General features: G+C 38.6%; 1 protein-coding gene across 1 annotated transcript in view; it reads right to left on the bottom strand.

The window, feature by feature from the left end:
* The window catches only part of LOC106875745 (nuclear inhibitor of protein phosphatase 1), a 22,199-nt gene extending 4,995 nt beyond the window's left edge, over positions 1-17,204 (bottom strand). Inside the window, exons 1-5 of the mRNA XM_014923995.2 lie at positions 17,122-17,204; positions 7,063-7,123; positions 4,382-4,535; positions 4,045-4,265; positions 2,256-2,400 (exon numbers count right to left, since the gene is read on the bottom strand). Of these exons, the coding sequence (XP_014779481.1) occupies positions 2,256-2,400; positions 4,045-4,265; positions 4,382-4,535; positions 7,063-7,123; positions 17,122-17,165 (625 nt within the window). The 5' untranslated portion in view covers positions 17,166-17,204. The remainder of the gene's footprint in view (positions 1-2,255; positions 2,401-4,044; positions 4,266-4,381; positions 4,536-7,062; positions 7,124-17,121) is intronic.
* Between the last annotated feature and the right edge of the window lie 2,519 nt (positions 17,205-19,723).

The following is a 19,723-nucleotide window of genomic DNA, read 5'->3' on the forward strand; positions in this document are numbered from 1 at the left end:
ATATATATATATATATAGGAAAATGAAAAATAATAATAAGGCAGAATGCTAAACTGGAAGCATATTTTAATAAAGATTTCTAACCGGCTTTCATTGCATAGCAAATTTTCAAGAAGAGGGAGAATGAAAATGTTTTTTTACAAAGAAGTACAAAATGAAGAAAATAATATATAAAAAAATAAATATACCAATACATTATATTGTCTTTGAGCTTTTGAAGTTCAATGGTAATTCATGTATATAATGGTTGGACAAATAAGGATGCATGAGAATTGAGAGTTGTGTTAGGTTTTAAAAAAAGGCTAAAAGTTTGTGTTAAGCAGGAAGTGTGGTGTCAAAACAGGAAGTGTGTGTAAGGGGAGACAAATGTTTTTAGTTGGAGTTATGTTCAGAGTTCAAATTCTGCTGAGGTTGATTTTGCCTTTCATCCTTTCAGGGTTGATAAAATAAGTTCCAGTTGAATACTGGGGTTGATGTGATTGACTATTCTACTCCCACAAAATTTCAAGTTTTGTGCCTACAGTAGGAAAAATTATCAATACCATTATTAATATTTTTTTTGTCATTAATCATGATTATTTTTTGGCATTATTAATATGTAAGAAACTTTGGTTAAATTGAGTGAGCTGGTGTGAAAAGGGCTAATGGTAGAGAGGATTATATTGTACTTGAATGGCACTAGTTTTACCAAAGTAGAAGGATGAAAAGTAAAGTTAACAGGATTTAAACCCAGTAATTGCTTTCCATCTTTTGGTGAGGCATGTAGCCTGGTGGTCAGGGTGTTGCACTCATGATTGCCAAATAATGGATTCAATTCCCAGACCTGGCAGTGCATTGTTTCTGGAACAAAACACATCATTGTATGTTGCTCTAGTGCAGTGTGGGGTCTGGCATGTCAAAGAATAGACCTAACAGTTCTTTTGCGTGTCATAAAAGGTGACAAAAGTAGGTTGAGGTAGAATTTGCATTCTCACCTCGTTAAACCCTCATCAGCAATAATTATCCAAACAGTCTCATGGGATGGAGGGTTGTCACTTGAGTGGTGCAAAGGTGTCATCTGTCAGGAGTAGGGAATCACCAACAAATGATGGATACAGTGGTGTGCTATTACAGCGAATGCCTCCACCTGCAACTATTACTTTTGGTCAGGCGGGAAAGCAGGGACCATGACAGCCTCTCAGACTAGCAAGAGGGAGGGAGGCAACCAAATCTGAATGCTTGCAACTGGGGATAAGGCTTAAATACTTGTAACAAAGTGGATGCTGCTAAAGACACCCAAAGTGCTAGGTGGTGATGTTAAGTAGGTCATGGCAGGATCTGAACTCAGAATACAAAGATTTGAGACAAATATCACATGGAATCCAGTTCAATGTTCTTAAAGCTCTGCCAATCCACCATCCTGCATTCGTAACTTTTTATTTTATCAACCCCAAAAGGATGGAAAATAAAGCTAACTTCAGTAGGCTTAAAACCTAAGCGCCCTAAGTGACAGAACAAATACAATGAAGTACTGAAGTGTAAATAAATACTGCAACATATTTCATCTGACACTCTACTCATTCTACCATTTCATTGCCTCATTGTTTCTCATCCATATTGTTTTTGTCAAACAACATCATCTCTGTCATCTCTGATGATCCGTTTTCTCAGTTTTCTAATGATTTTACACTCACAAAAACGTTTTTGCTGTTACTTCTTTAACTTTGGCTCAACTCCATGTACCTCTGATTCTAGAGGGTTTCACCTTCTCAGTTAACTTAATAATGGCTTCAAATTTTTGACACAAGGCTAGCAATTTTAGGTTAGGGGGCAATCAGCTTGCCCCTAACCTAAAACAATTAGTAGAATGAGGAGAGAGTCTAATAAAATATGTTACAGTATTTATTCAGGTTCTTTTACATTTAAGTACCACAGGTTAGGAGGCAAGCCGGTTGCATTGACCAGCAGTATTTGAATGGTACTTTATTTTATTGACCTTGAAAGGATGACAGGCAAAGTGGACCCTGAAGGAATTTGAACTCAGAACGTGAAGAGCTGGAAGAAATGATGCAAAGCATTTTGTCCAGTGTTCTAACAATTCTGTCAGTTCGTAAAAATACCAACATTCATATCTATTCATCACTACAAATAATAGTATGATGAACAAGTAACAATTACAATGATGATGATGATGTGACAGTAATGATAATAATGATAATGATGACAATTACAATGATGATGATGATGATCATCATCATCATCATCATAGAACTTACCGGGATTGATTATTTCATCTTCATCTCTGAATAAAACATGACCACTTTTCCGCTTCCTTTTCAAAGGATTTGGTACTGAGTGGTCAGGTATGTCCACAAGTGATGCTATTCTCCGGTTGTGAGCTGTGTTGAATTCTGTTAAGTTCTGACGAAATAAGAAAGGAAAAAGAAATAAATAAATACAAGGATCAAAATGCTAATAACAATAGTAACAATTCTATATTACATTTCAAAAATAATTTTGGAAAAACAGACAGCAAGCCACCATAGGAGTGTCTCCTTTTTCTACTTGACCTAAGAGAAACAGTAGCCAAATCTCCTTCAAATCACAACTTACAGTCTAAAATAAAAAAAGAACACATTTAATAATCTTTTCTCTTATACTTGCCCCAATCATTGGATAGCAGTCATACTCGGGCACTATTTCGAAGGGTTTCATTGAATAAATTGACTAAACCTTTCAAGAGTTTAGTCCTATTTTTAAACCTGCTACTTATTCTATCACTCTCTTTTGCTGAACTGCTAGGTTACAAGAATGTAAACACACCAACACCAGTTGTCAAGTGGAGGTGAGGGACAAACACTGACACAGACACACACACACACATATAGACATACACAACAGGCTTCTTTCAGTTTCCATCAACCAAATCTACTCACAAGGCTTGGGTCAGCTTGAGGCTATTGTTGAAGACACTAACCCAAGGTGCCATGCAGTGGGATTGAGCTTGGAACTATGTATTTGGGAAGCAAACTTCTAACCATACAGCCATTCTTTATTCTTTTACTTGTTTCAGTCATTTGACTGTAGCCATGCTGGAGCACCACCTTTAGTCGAGCAAATCGACCCCAGGACTTATTCTTTGTAAGTCTAGTACTTATATTTTAGTGGCTCTTTTGCTGAACTGCTAAGTTATGGGGACGTAAACACACCAGCATTGGTTGTCAAGCGATGTTGGGGGGACAAACACAGACAAACAAACATATACACAAACACATATATAAGACGGGCTCCCTTCAGTTTCTGTCTACCAAATCCACTTATAAGGCTTTGGTTATCCCGAGGCTATAGTAGATGACAATTGCCTAAGGTGCCACGCAGTGGACTGAACCTGGAACCATGTGGTTGGGAAGCAAGCTACTTACCACACAGCCACTCCTGTGCCTGAGCACAATTTTTAAAAAAATTAACCATGTATTATCTTTTAGCTTTGAGATTTCAAAGATGTGATTGTTTATATTTAAAATGACATTGCTATGTAGGTGTGAGAGGCCAGATCTGGCAAGTTTGAACACAAAGCATGCAGAAGATTTGAGCTGCATATGGCCAGTTTAAATGCTAAAGGGTTAACATAAACCCAACACAAACCTAGGAATAATGCATTCCATTCATGGCCATTCCAACTTATATACAGACAATGGGTCCACGACTACATTACCCAATATGTCCTTCACTTTTAGGAGGAACGGTGTGGCTTAAGGAGAATTAGGGTGCTATTTCCAGCAGAGTGACACCATAAAGGTTACAAGACTAGTTTAACCCTTTAATATTTTAACAGGCCATATCTTGCTCAAATATTCTACCTGAGTTATGTTCAGACTGGCCAGATCTGGCTTCTCACACCAAACCTACAACATCATTCTAAAAATTAACAGTTACCTCATTAAAATCTCAAAGCTAAAAGATGATACAAGCTTAATTGAAAACATGTGCATAAATAAGCATTACTTTTAACAGAATAATGTGAATGTTAAAGGGTTAAGTTAATGAATTGAGTTGTAAACTTACATCGAGTTCTGTTTCTGATTCTGGAAGACCTAAAAGTCCACCCTCAATGTCATCATTCCTTTTTTCGAGTTCTTCAGGACCACTAAGGTTACTAACAGGCTGTGGACGTTCTCTAATAATGTATATACGAGTTGAGGCACCAAAGTGGATTTCACTGTCAACAGGAACTTGCTGGGGTTTTTTAGATTCCAACCGTATGTGACCAATAAAAGTACCATGTGCTATGAAATGATAAGACAACAAATAAAACAACATTGAACAAAACACAAAGCTAATCTCTTTAAGAGACTCTTTACAGCCTCTTGGAGAATAGGGAGAAAAGAAGGGGACTACTTACTGCTGCCAAGATCCATGATGAAAGGTCTAGAGAGGTGTTTGTGCCACACTAAAGCAGCATGAACACGAGAACAGGAAGCATGGTCAATGCAGAAGTCACACAGCTGTTTGTTGCGGCCAAAAAAGTAGCATTTTTTCTCATCAATCATTAATTTCTGAAAAGAAAATCCAAGTTTTATATGTACATATGTGCATACATCCTGTGCCGGTGGCATGTAAAAAGCACCATCCAAGTGTAGTCAATGCCAATGTTGCCTGACTGGTAGCACGTAAAAAGCACCCACTACACTCTCAGAGTAGTTGGCATTAGGAAGGAAGAGCATCCAGCTGTAGAAACCTTACCAGATCAGATTGGAGCCTGGTGCAGCCTCCTGGCTTGCCAGTCCTCAGTCAAACCGTCCAATCCATGGAAAGCGGACATTAAATGATGATGATATATAAACACGAACACACACACACACACACACACATATCTTTGTAACAATAGTAGATCTCATAGCACACATAAAACTATTAATAGCAGCATATAAACATTGGGTTGAAAACCCCTTTTGGATAGAAAAGGTTGAACCCAGCCTTCAACTTCTATCCAAAAGGATTCTTCAACCCAATATTCTATATGCTATTATTTATAGTTTTATGTGTGTTCTTCAAATATACTGCTTCAAATAATAATTATTTCATGTTCTCTTGAAAATTTATATAATTCTTACAACGCCAACAACACACACACATACACACATATACATATATAGAGAGAAACAAATAGAAATTGACATTGACATGTACAACACATTAAACTGCATCTGCTGTTGAAGTTCCAACTTAGGAATTACTGAGTTTTTGGAAGTATAGAGTTTCTTTTTAATCACCACTACTTAGAGATGTGCTATGGCTTGTGGTGGTAGGATGGGCCAAATAACAAAAGATGGTTTTGAAGTTAAGATATTAGAGGACGGCACAGTCCAGAGGCACATGTCACATAAGCCCCATTGGTATGTAAACATGTTATGATATCGCATGAACCAGTCCTCCTTGCTTTAGGGGTAAAATGACCCTGTTCTTCAGAGATAAGCTTGGGAGATTTGGAAACAGATAAGTAAACTGTGAATAAACCAGCAGAAAGCACTGCTGTATATTTCCTAAGAAAAGCACGAATCTTCAGACTTTGGCATGGAGACCCATGAGCAGAGATGCCTGCAGGCATGGCATGCACATATTCTTGAGTATAAGTCACACCAATAGATAGCTCACGCCCTCATTTTAAATACATTCTTGGATCAGTATTTGACTTACATAAAAGTTGAAGGTTGTGTTCATCAATTTTGCTTATACATGCTTGGGATGAACTTTCCATCAAAATATTTGAAAAAACATATTTCATAGTCCACAACTATAATGCTGACTGCTGATCATCTGCAGGGAAATGCACCATTTGTGCATCCATTCTTGAAATGGCTGTAAAAGACTATCTGCACACCTACCTTCCTAGCTCCTTTCTGCTCATCCTACTTTAGGTTTTACCAGCAATGACCAGCTTTACCTAATACAGGCTGGGGCAGAGGGGATGGACGTTTTTAAAATGGCTATTACTCAGTCCCAGTGGGAGGGACATGTCCGACAGGTACCATTTGGTCAGTGGTGTCTAGGCATTTTCTTTGCTTTTCGGGTGAAACCATGGTGCTGTGGACAATAGAGCATTGCATGTTTGCCTATGACAGTTACGTGAAGAATAACGAGTCTGTCACAGCAGTTCAGTGTGAGTTTCGGCACCACTTCAACATTCACCAAAGTCAGGCTGTTTCCATCCAGAACACAATCTTATGTTGAGTGAATGCACTTTGTACACAAGGTACACTAATGAATAGGAGACTGGTGGGGGCACCGTGAATGATATGGACCCCAGAAAATGTGGAATGCGTCAGACAAGTTTTGATATGGAGTCTGAATCATTCTTTTTGGAGGCATTCCACTGAACTTGGCATCGGTAATCGATTGGTAAGGCATATTTTGCATGAAGACCTGCATTTCCACCCATAGAAATTGGTCAATGGACAACAGTTGAAACCATGGGACTATGCACAGCAGCTTAACTTCGCATGTCAGATGGAAGCAATTTTTGAGGCAAATGACAACCACATTTTGTTAATGAGTGATGAAGTACTTCATTTATTGACCAAGAGAGAAGGAAAAGACAGGATTTGAAACCAAAGCACAGAAAGTCAAAATGGATATTGCAAAACATTCTACCCAATGTTCTATCAAACTGGCCCTAATCTCCTTAATCATCCTGGCTACACGACCATAAGTAGAACCACCACCTCTATATTCTAATAACCATATTCCTGATGTCAAGCATGTAATTATTTTTTCCCTAAAGTATGTCTGAAAATCTGCCATGCATTCTTTAGAACAATGGTTTCATTTCTCACAAGCTAATTCTAACTCCATTTGATAAGCTAAGTTTAATTTTAACTCCATACAATAAAAGCAGACCATAAGTAATCAACAGAATCTCAGCCACACACAAACACTTTGGTGAAGAATGTGAAAGAATGCTCTTCTTAAGAATGATTGATTAACCCTGTAGGCTGATAAGGGTGTACAGTTGCTGAAAACACAGTTAAGTTAAATTGCTGATGAAATGAAAATGATAAAAACTGCAACAACAAATGTACATACCTGAATCATTTTTCCTTCTTTGAGAACATCGAGATGGAGTCCTGATGGAGGCTTACCAGCCCTATAGTAATGCAGAGAATATTACAAAAATAATGACATTTCATAGTTGAAAACAATGAATGGGTTAAACTACAAAAAATTACATACAACAGTAATTCAGTCAGTGTTAATATACTGTATTTAAGGTGCCAAGCTGGCAGAATCATTAGCATGCCAGGCAAAATGCTTAGTGGTGTTTTGTCTGTCGTTACATTCAGAGTTCAAATTCCACTGAGGTTGACTTTGCCTTTCATCCATTCAGGGTCAATAAATTAAATACCAGTGAATCACTGAAGTCGATGTAATTGACTGGTCCCCTCCCCACCAAAATTTTAGGCCTTGTGCCTTTTGTAAAAAGGTTAATACACCGTATTTGACAGCATATGAGATGTATTTTGTTTTCCAAGAATAAAAATTTCAAAAACAAAAAAAATCGCTCAGGGTCCTATGTGTGAAGTTGGGATTCCACCTCCAATAAGCTAATATCATATGCTTTAATGTATGTAATATCAACTTAGTGAAGGTGCATGGCTTAGTGGTTAGGGTATTCAGCTCATGACTGTAAGGTTGTGAGTTCGATGCCTGGCGGCACATTGTGTCCTTGAGTGAGACGCTTTATTTCACATTGCTCCAGTCCACTCTGCTGGTAAAAGTAAGTCGTACCAGTAATCCAACAAGTCAGCCTTGTCATATTGTGTGTCATGCTGAATTTCCCAGAAAACTAAGTTAAGGGTACACATGTCTGTGGAGTGCTCAGTCACTTATCAGATCATCTGGAACCCCCATCATCGCAACCAACAGAGTGCCAGTTTAAAAGTGCATTAAAAGATTTTGACCTGAACATGCAATGCTAAAACTTGAGTGCATCTAATATGCCTGTGCATCTTTTATGCTATCAAATACTGTAGTTAACCCATAAACTGCTGGGATTTTTCTGTATGTAACACGAACTGCTGAGCCTATCTTGGGTAAAGATCAACATCGATCTATCACTTGAAAAAAATACTCAGTGTTTCTTAACACCTTCTGTGATTGGCTACACTGTTTCTGGGGTGAAAGGGTATTGTGTGCATACATTATACGTCATCAAAATTAGGTCAGATCATGCTCTACTTCCATGGCCACGAACGTGGCCTGTCGCACTGTCGCGTTGGCCACTGAGGTGGCCTATTGCAGTTTATGGGTTAATTAACATAAGTTGTATCAAAAAACATGACAGGAAATAATTACACAGTGAGGGAAACACATATTACAGATCGACTAATATTACTTTGAGTTCATCAGCAAATACAGGAAACAAATTTGAACATTTGTTTATTAGTCACATCTGCTTCTCCATGGTGGTATGAGTTTCAATGGTTTGCATGTTTTAAGTCAAGATTTTGCTGTCACCAATATTTTTCTCACCTGTTTTCAATTAAGGGATTTTGAATTACATGTGTCTTTGAAAGTGAGGAGTGACTGGTCATAATTTCAACAATATTGGTTTCACATTTTGACACAAGGCCAGCAGTTTCATTGTGGGGTAGGTCTAAGTCAATTACATCAGCTCCCCAGCATTCAACTGGTACTTATTTTATCGACCCTGAAAGGATGAAAGGCAAAGTGGACCTTGACAGAATATGTGAAGTAATATTAACATCAGCACAACTTTATTTGTGGTGACACACTTACACACACACACAAGCACTCAGTCCACTCTGTAAAGAGGGTCACATTAGGATAGGCATCTGGATGTAGAAACCAAGCCATAGCAGACAGTAGAGCTTGGCACAGTTCTCTGGTTTTCCAGAGAATTCCAGTTAAGCCATCCAACCCATGCCAGCATGAAAAGTGGATGGTAAATGTTACTCTTTTACTTGTTTCAGTCATTTGACTGTGGCCATGCTGGAGCACCGCCTTTAGTTGAGCAAATCGACCCCAGGACTTATTCTTTGTAAGCCTAGTACTTCTTCTAATGGTCTCTTTTGCCGAACTGCTAAGTTACGGGGACGTAAACACACCAGCATTGGTTGTCAAGCGATGTTGGGGGGACAAACAGACACACAAAGATACACACACACACATATATATCAGTTTCTGGCTACCAAATCCATTCACAAGGCTTTGGTCGACCCGAGGCTATAGTAGCAGACACTTGCCCAAGGTGCCACGCAGTGGGACTGAACCCAGAACCATGTGGTTGGTAAGCAAACTACTTACCACACAACCACTCCTACACCTATGTTGATGATAATGATAATTATTAATATATATACACACACATATACTGCAGAGGGTGGCAGCAAATATAAAGTTGGAGGGTACAAACACGCACATACAATCATCATCACCACCACCCTTATTTGATGGTCACTTTCACATGCTTGCATGGGTCAGATGGAGATTATTTGAGGCAGATTTTCTACAGCCAGATGTCCTTCCAGCCACCAACCCTCACCAGGTTCCAAACAAGGTAACATTTCCCCATGACCAGACATGTTCTCAAAGAAAATTGGAAACAGATGACACTGCCTGTATTACAGTGAAACTCATTTCCAGCTATTACGTGACAAAGAAACACTCACATATACATACATAGACTGACACAGACACAAAACATACAGACACATACATACACATACGACAGGCCTCCGCACAGTTTCCACCTACCAAATCCACTCACAAGGCTTTGGTTGGCCTGGAGCTTTTGTAGAAGACATTTGCTCAAGGTGCTGTGCTGTGGGACTGAATTCAGAACCATGTGGTTGGGAAACAAACTTCTTACCACACAGCCACGCCTGTGCTTCTTCTCTGATATACATTGGTGAGAAATTAAAAACTAGTGTCATTCCTCATCCACAAGAAACACGGGGATCCCTCTGGAAAGCTGTAACTAACAACACTATTGTTCACAAATCCCAATGTAAAATAAATAAATAAAACTTATTAAGTGATGATGATGATGATTATGACAATCATAAATGTCCTAAATGCCAATAACAGTAATATAAAATTGATAAAAGCTTTTATTAAATAATGATGGTGGTGGTAATAAATGATCTAAACACTAAAAAATGAAAAGTTATTTTACAAAATTTCTCCGAATTCTAGATTTTTTCAAAGTAAATTAAAAATCCCTAAGGACTATGATTTATTGGAAATATCATCATGAAGGGATTGACAGAGAAATTGACAAAGAAACAAATTAGGGGTGCATGAAGGTTTTGTTTTTAAAAACTTTACTCTCATATATTCCATCTTGTAAAAATAAATTTATCTCAAATTTTTTTTGTATTTCAAATGATTTCTTCTAAAACCTTATCTTTGCCATCAACATCTATAAATGTTTTACTACCTTCACAGATCTGTTCCCTTTGTATCATGTGCGATACACAGCACATATTCCCCTGTGTCCGTGCATCTGAGGCCAATGAAAGAAATTTGGGTAATCTAAGAATTAAGGAAGCTATACTCATACACAGACTAGGACCCCAAATTAACAACAGGCTGGAGGTTGGTAATCAATATATTATTTAGCTACACCTGAATGTGTGTAGGTTAATTCTTAATAACATGCTCATGTATTGTTTATTACAAAAAAAAAAAGAGGAAAAAAAAGAAGAAAAAAAGGGAAGCTGCACATATAACACATAATTTAGAAGCAGCGCTACAGATGTACCAACCAACACACACAAGATTGAGACATAGCCGACCTCACGCACTTCTCATGAGGAATTCCAGAAGGAGCTTCATGAGACCACTACTGAGACGCTTCCGAAAAAAGAAAAGCCGTTGGAAAACAGATTATAGCAGCGACTCCATCTAAGAATATCTGAAGAAGGAATTGCATTCCGAAATATCATGGGACTATAGATAACTAAATTACAACAGGTGTATAGTCCATTTTTGTATTATAGTGCATTGTTGTACCATTCAAAACTTTTTATTCTTTACAAATTGTTTTCAACCACCAGAGTAATTTGGAACTTACAAAGTGAAAACTTTACATTACTTAGAACAAATGAAACAAGGGCTAGCTTAAAAGTCTGAGAACAAGCTTGGATATTTAGGACAAATTTATGAAAATGCTTTGGACTGGCAAAGAATTAAGAATGTTAAGTTAATAACATAATGGGGTTTTAGTAATATAATGCGTGATAACCAAGTTCAGCAAATAAGATGATATACTGGTTCTTGATCAAACACTAAAGTGTTGGCATCACAGAACAAAGCAACAACATGAAGTTGGGTAAACTGTGTTCAAAGTTCTCACCATTCTATGTTACAATCTGTGGTGCTTAGATGTCAATAAAGCAATGCTCCTGAATATTTATACACAGTACTACATGTTGTCCACTAGTGTGTTACTTCACAGCTGTCATCCATGAGGGAAAATCTAATGTTAGACTTTTCCCAAAATATACATGAAGTCCTTTCAACAAAAATGATGTGTTCATAGTATAATAATGCCATGTTAATTAATGGTAACACATCTGTTGAAGAAAGTTAATTAATGCTCTTTGGTTAGTACAGGTAATGATATAGCCTGTATTTATAATAACAGACTTGTAATGTCAGTCCCATGTATTAAACACTGCACAGAGTATAGAATGCAATGTGCAAGCCACCTACCTCATTGTAATGTGACTATGAAGCTAATCAGTAGAGAAGTGGGAAAGACTCAATCAACATTTCCTTTTCAGATATCAGAGTCAGTTTATAAATAGAATAGTCCTTGGCAGTAGTTCTGAAATAGTGAACTACCAAAGATATCTACATCATCATCATTTAGTGTCTGCTTTCCATGCTGACATGGGTTAGACAATTTGACTGGAACTAGTAGGCTGGAGTGCTGCACCAAGTTCCAGTCTGGTTTGGCATACAAGTTTCTCCTAGACACTTGCAAAACTATTAAATCATCATCACATTAACAGAACCTTTGAATTGTGAATTAGCGGCAAGTTTATGTAACTTTTCTGAAACATACCAGCCAATGAGGATTGCAATGGGTTGAATGAAGTTTATAGAAGCAGATTTTCCATGATCAGATGCCCTTTCTCTTAACCAATTTTCACCTGTTTCCAAATAAGTTAATATTTTCCCATGGCCAGACAGACATGTTTTTACAGAATATTAGAAATTAATGATAGTGAAATTAATTTACAGTTATCATACAATGTCAAAATGAGGAAGGACACACACACATCTTTTCATTTATCTTTTACTTGTTTCAGTCATTAGACAGTGGCCAGGCTGCGGCACTGTCTTGAAGAATTTTAGTCAAACGAATCAACCCCAGTACTTATTTACCTTTTTTAAGCCTGGTATTTTTTCTATGGGTATCTTTTTGCCAAACTGCTAAGTTATGGGGATGTAAACACACCAACACTGATTAAGAAGTAGTGGACACAGTAGGCTTTTTCAGTTTCTGTCTATCAAATCCATTCACAAAGCTTTGGGTAGCCTGGGACTATAGTAAAAGACACATGCCCAAGGTGCCACACAGTGGGACTGAACATGAAACCATGTAGCTGGGAAGCAAACTTCTCAACCACACAGCCATGCCTACATCTATAAATATGATCATAAACTTCACATCCAACTAATACAGTGAAACTCATGTATGAAGTACTTGTGCTAAGGAACATGACAAGTTGGTTACATAGTATGTACAGGAACTGGGAAGTGGGTGGAGGATATTGAAAGTGGCTTAGATTGTATTTTGTTCTCAACTGTCCATTATGTAAATTGAATAAAGGTTAGAAGTGGGATTTCCATCAAAGTAGGCAATTTTCAGGAAATCAATACTAATAGTCTAATGTTTGTTACTGATGAGGACATGAGATTTTGGTGTCCAACAAATGACTTCATATGGCTCCAAATTTGGTGGCTGCAATGGTTTCCAAGCTGTATCCTCTCAAGCAAAAACTTGAGTATGGTCAACTCCACTGGTTCTGATAAAATAGTTTTTTGTTCACATGAACTGGTTGGAGATAAGTTTGTCATGTATGATCTCAATTAGTTGATATACACATTCATATAGTTATTAGGTGTCTGGCTGAGCCATTATTATCTGTAGCTTTGGCAGAATTGTTAGCACACTGAACAAAATGTTTTGCAACATTTCTTTCAGCATTATGGTCTGAGTTCAATTTCTGCTGAGGTCAACTTGACCTTTTATCCTTTTGAGGTCAATACACTAAGTACCAATTGAGCACTGGGGTTCATGCAATCAAATGCCCCCTCATCTGTAATCTCAAACCTTGTGCTTATAGTAGAATTTTGTATAGATACAGGGTGGGATAAAGAGATCAGGATCACTCCAACAATCAGAAGTGAGTTGAATTAAGAGGGCAGCTTTCGAGTGACACTGGAACATCCAAGGAGGTTCGTCATAAGAACAAAAAATGTTGAGTTAAGCTACTTGTCTCTGTTATGTGAGATAAAAGGAAGAACACCAAATCAAAAGATGTAATATTCTGCTAAATTTTTCAAGTCTGTCTCTTTTGTAGCGTCTGCAATGCATATAGTCTCTGGCCATTGAGGTTAGTGATAAATACATGCTAACAAGTAGATGTAATTATTGAAGGAGGAAGAGGGACAACCAAATCAATGTGCATGTGATGGAAACTAGCACCTGATGCAGCAAATGGACCAAAAGGCTTTGACTTGACAGTTAACCTTGGCATGCTGACATCTCATGTAGTTCTAACCCACACCCACACAACTCAATTAATTCCTGGCTGCACATAATCAGTAATCAGTTTTGGGGTAGTATTATCATTAGGCCTCCAGTAATTGCTCATCCATCTATTTACAAATGTATGGAGCAAGGCTGCATCCCTGGTGAATAGGATTGGCCATGTAAAAAGCACTCGTGCTGGTGCCATGTAAAAGTGCTCGTGTGGTGGCACATTAAAAACACCCAGCACATACTGTAGAGTTGTTAGCATTAGGAAAGGCATCTAGCCGTAGAAACAAAGCCATATCAGACTGGAGGTGCAATTGCCCAACTTGCCATTTCTGGCCAAACCCATGCTAGTATGGAAAACAGATGTTAAAGGATGAAAATGATGATATTTGAATTCACTTTTTGTCCCACTTGTACTTTTTCCAATCAATTCTCTCTTTTCTTAACATTGGTTAAAAATGTTTTCTTTGCACAGTCCTATATTCTCACTATCTCATCTATAGGCTTTAACATCCTAAAATCTACTCTCCTTTAGCCAACCTCCTAAATTGTGCACCAGCATCAATATCTTAGTTTCATCATCATCATTTACTATCCATCTTCCTTACTAGCATGGGTTGGACAGTTTGACAGGGGCAAGCAAACCAGAGATCTGCACCAGGCTCCATTGTCTGCTTTGTCATGGTTTCTATGGTTGGATGTCCTTCCTAACATCAACCACCTTATAGAGTGTACTGGGTGCTTTTTTTATGTGGCATCAGCACCAGCAGAATTGCCAGACAAAAACCCCTTGGCTGGGAGAGGCTTTGTGTCAGTTAAGAGGTTAAAGTATAATAAAGGGATAGAGAGAGAGAGGAGATACTTGGCTATGCCAGTAGGAAAAGAAAGGAGAGGAAGAAGGAAGAGAGTTAGAGAGAAAGATAGAGAATAGGTGTTGGAGACACATCGGGACAAACCCACAATGTATGGTGGGGCGAATATAAGTGGCACTGAGAGGGATATGTTTTGTAAGAGAATGAGGGGAGATTTTAGAGATGGAGAAAGAGGTGCCATTACATATTACTGTTGATTGAGATAGGTCTCTATAAAAAGTGAAAGACTGGGGAGTTTGAAGATAGGAGTGTACTGTTTAACCCTTTAGCATTTAAACTGGCTATATACAGTCAAAATATTCTACCTGTTTTATGCTTAACCCAGACAGATCCAGCCTCTCACAAAAACTCTTCAATATCATCACAAAAATAAAGTCATATCATCGGAATCTCGAAGTTATGAGATAATGCATGCTTAATTCAAAATAATGTGAAGAAATAAGGAATACGTTTGACAGAGAAACCTGAATGCTAAAGGGTTGAGGGTAATGGAAGGGACAGAAATATTGATTTCAAATTTTGGCACAAGACCAGTAATTTTGAGGGATGGGGTAAGTTGATTAAATCAACCCCAGGGCTCAGCTGGCACTTATTTTATTGACGCTGAAAGGATGGACAAAGCTGACCTTGGCGGGATTTTAATTCAGACTAATGGGTGATTTTTACATGCCATTGGCACGGGTGCCAGTTACATCACACCAACATCAGTCCTCGGTCAATGCTGTTGTCATGAAACTGACACACATAAGAAGCACCCATTTTATTTTGGAGTGGTTGGCATTAGGAAGGGCATCCAGCCATAAAAGCCATGCCAAATCAGACTGGAACTTGGTGCAGCTCTCTGGCTTACCAGTTCCAGCCAAACCATCTAACCCATGCCAGCATGGAAAGCAGACACTAAATGATGATGATGATGTTGCTAAGCATTTTTTCCAGCCTGCTAACAATTCTGCCAGCTTGCTGCCTTAATTGTTTGGAAATATAATAACATTGGAAGAGAGCGAAGTACCAGAGTTGGTGAAGAACGAGGTGTTTGCCAGTGAAGGTTATGAGCTGTGTAGAACCTATGGAATTCTGAGCATTAAAGGAATGAGCAGAAGAGCCATCAAGAACAACATTGAGGCTGTTATGAGAGCATCTAGATGGCTCGTGCTGATCAGTGGAGTTAGTAGAATGCTGCTTGGACACAGGCCTTGACTTGATCAACCCCGATCAGGTTGCCTAGATGAAGGGGTAATGTAAGACTAAGAAGAAGAAAGAAAAAAAACATCCAATGACTCTCAGGATACAACACTGATGATGGGTCCATGTATAGCATCTGTAAATGTTAAGGGAACACACGTGAAAGTGAAACAGGTGAAGTGGGGGAAAGAATTTGAGAAAAATTTTATTGTGTTTGTGTATGCATTCAGAGCATCTTGTTGACAAACTGAAGATAAGAAGATTAAGATTCTGCAAAGTTTAGTAGAGACGCTCTTGGTAAGGGTCCTCTTTATAAGATATGGAAACTTTCAGACCTTGCAATGCGTGCAACAAATTTTTTTTTTTGCATAACGTATGCGTTGCGTTGGTGGTTAAACATTTCTCAAGTGGTGATGGTGAGTGACTTCCTCCAGGAGTTGTAAGCGGTGGCAACTGTGAATGACCCACTTGATGGTTTTACGGCTGGACGTCCAGTAGGTAGAGTGATCAGACGATAAGATGGGGCAGAGATGGACATAGCTGCGTTGTACAAGTGAGAAAAAGACCAAGAGTGTTTGGAGAGTTGCTGTGTTGGCCAGGGATACGGACGAAAAGTAAACGATATGACCTCAGTAAAAGTGGTGTCAGTGTTGGAGGAGAGGGTGCTAAAACAAGTTGTGCGCATTGAAATTATCGATGATGATGATGACTTCAGAGAGAAGGTAACTGAGATAGATGCCTGCCCTCAAAACAGGAAATAGAATAACTGAATAACTGATAATGATTGGAGGATTTTGTGTACAGATTAAGTGTAAACAAACGTTATGAGGTAAAACATGCGGCACATATTTCACTGAAGTTAATTGATTCAAGAAAACAAGCGTGTGCATGTCATACATCTATTTGCTTCATCTATTTTCCTGACTATAGTATAACAATACAGAGAGCATAACAACAGATCTGGTAGGGCGATCAATAGTACAAGATATCACCACGCACGGATATGCGCAAGCAAGCATACACACACACACACATATATATATATATAATGTGCAAACATATGGGTGAGAGTGTAGGTGTCTATGTATATGTATATATACATACAAAAACACGTAAATATACGTATACAAGTTGTTGAATGACCGGTAGATGCATTGAATTAGGGAAACATGTTCAGCAAGCATATAAATAAGTCTCTCCACGAGATTCCACAGTGAGAAGTGCTTTGCAACAACTCTAAGCTATCATTGTAATGACCAAGTAAAGCAAAAACAAAAAAGGCTATCTACTAACCAGGATGGTACTTCAAAGTTGTTCACCAAAGGTTCCTTCGCCATTTTGAATACTATAAAAGAATTATAGGCCACTCCAAGGGAGATAACTATTTTTCAAGGGAAGTAACTTTCCAGCAAAGACAAAAATAAACGAGAGAAGTATCATAAATTTTGACTTCAAACAAGACCTCAAACTTTGAGAACTGATTAAATTTATACTTATTTCAAAGAGGATTAAATTGCTTGAAATTATTAATATGCACACACATGCTGTCCTGTCTTTAGTTTACAAGCAAGAGCTGGCACAAAAAAATAGTATTATTTTAAAATGTTTAACTTTTAAAACTACCATGTCAAAAATAGTTATATGTTCTGCACAATGATGAAGCTCCCATTCAGAAATAACGGACAAATCTTCCTCAAATTATACCCTGCCATTTTATAAAAGAAAGCAAGTTGATATGTGTGTGTGTGTGTGTATATATATATATAAATTTAAAAGAAGAAAAGAAAATGGAGTTAAGGAAGTTAATAATTTTCTTATCAGTTTCAGCTCAAAGCTGTGGCCATACAGGGGCACCGCCGTTTTGCTACACTATTATTATCGAGATCCACCTCTGATATGTCGTATTTGGTGAATAAGGGAGTTTGATGTTGCTGCCTTCATTTGCGCCTCCTGCCACGAGGTAGGTTCCTCTGGGACTCTCGACAGGAAGAGATCCAAGTTTGATTTGAAAACACCTACATCCACTTTGTGTATGTCCCTCAAGTTCTTTGGGAGAATATTAAAATGCTGTGGGCCCTTGAAACCCAGGCTGTTGCAGTAACTGGTCCTGAAGCGCGACGGCGTCACTGGGATCTTTGACACTGTGCAGTGGCAACCCGTTCAAGTATTTGTGTAGGTTTCAATGTCAAAATTTGACACAATCCCTTCCAGGATCTTCCAGGTGGATATATTACTGCATATCTCACCCGCCTTTGCTCCAGGGAGTAGAGTCATAGCTGTTTCAGCCTTTCCCAGTAGCTGAGCTGTTGCAATGAAATGATCTTCTTTGTGAAGCTTCGTTGGATTGCTCCAAGGTCTGCTCTTAATTTTACATTGTGGGGTGACCATAGTTGGGAGCAGTAGTCCAGGCGGCTGAGAACGAATGTCCTCCAGAGGACCATCATGGTTTCCTTCTCTCTGGTTCTGAAGGTTCTCAGGATCCAGCCAGCCATCCGCCTGCACGTTATTGCTACCTTGGTAATGTGCACTAGGAAAGAGGTAACATTACTCATGTTAATACCCAGGTACCACACTGATTTAGGTTCTGGGATTGTAAAACCCCATAGGCCAGTGTACCCTGTAAGTTTTTGTTCAGTTTTGGGCGCTGGTAGCGCACGGCTTGGAATTTTCCAGCATTAAACTGCATATTATTATCCTCAGCCCATCTGTAAATTGGGCCCAACTCTTGCTGCAGGCATGCAACATCTCTAGGGTTTTGTATTTTCTCCGAGACTTTAGTATGGCCTGCATAGCTGACAAGGGCAGTTATCCGGGCAGCTGAGGGCATATCTGGGAGAACCACTATGAAAAGCAGTGGTCCCAAGACAGTGCCCTGTGGAACACCACTCACTATTTGTGTTTTCTTTGGGGTGGTTCCATTGGTCACAACTGTCTGACTTCTATCTTTCAGAAAGTCATGTAACCACTTCCAAGTTTTCCAGCTATGCCAAGATCACGCAGTTTGTGGCATATCACACCATGATCAACTTTATCAAAAGCTTTTACAAAGTCAAGGTATATTACGTCCACATTTGAGTTGTCGAGTAACTGCTTCAACACCCAGTCATCGTGCTGTAGGAGTTGTGTCAGGCAACTCCTACCTAGTCGAAAACTATGCTGGGTATCACTCAGCAAGTCGTTTTCTTCAAGGAATGTGATTAGTTGCCTCCTATTCATGCCATGCTGATGAGGGAAGTCAGAGAGAGAGAGGCCTGTCGTTTTTGGCATCTGTAATTGTGCTGTAAAAGCTGGGCTAGGCAGCTCCCACCTGGTTGAAAACCATGTTGGGTATTATGATTATCTTATTCACACCACAAGACCCCTTTGAATGAACAGCACATTGAATTTATGTCTCCACACTATCCACTCGTAATAACAAAATATGAACTCCTATCGGAATGTACCTATCATGGACAAGAAGCATTTCTACCCATTCTACACAGCACTTCCCTTGGATAATGTAACTGCAACTGTAACATCCTTCATATATTTTTACTTTTATTTTTATTTTCTTATTTTCTTTTATACTTCCTATATTCATCCTTTTCCAAAACAACTCCTTATATTGAATTCTACTATTTACCTCTAGTTAACTCTTTCATATCATCTCTGTTGAAGGGATTTCCCTAATATCTCAGAAACAGTTGTAAGACTACCTTCTCTTTATAAATGTCCTATAAATTCCATACAGCCTTGGTTTTGTTGTCTCATTTTATTTAAAACACACACGCACGCGCGCGCGCGCACGCACACACACACACACACACACACAGAGTCATCTCAAGGATGTCGTGTCCTCATTAAGGATTAATAAATCCAAAATTTCACTGGTTTAATCTCCATCACATTAGAAGAA

This window comes from Octopus bimaculoides, chromosome 8 (assembly GCF_001194135.2).
Source record: "Octopus bimaculoides isolate UCB-OBI-ISO-001 chromosome 8, ASM119413v2, whole genome shotgun sequence".
NCBI lineage: Eukaryota > Metazoa > Mollusca > Cephalopoda > Octopoda > Octopodidae > Octopus > Octopus bimaculoides.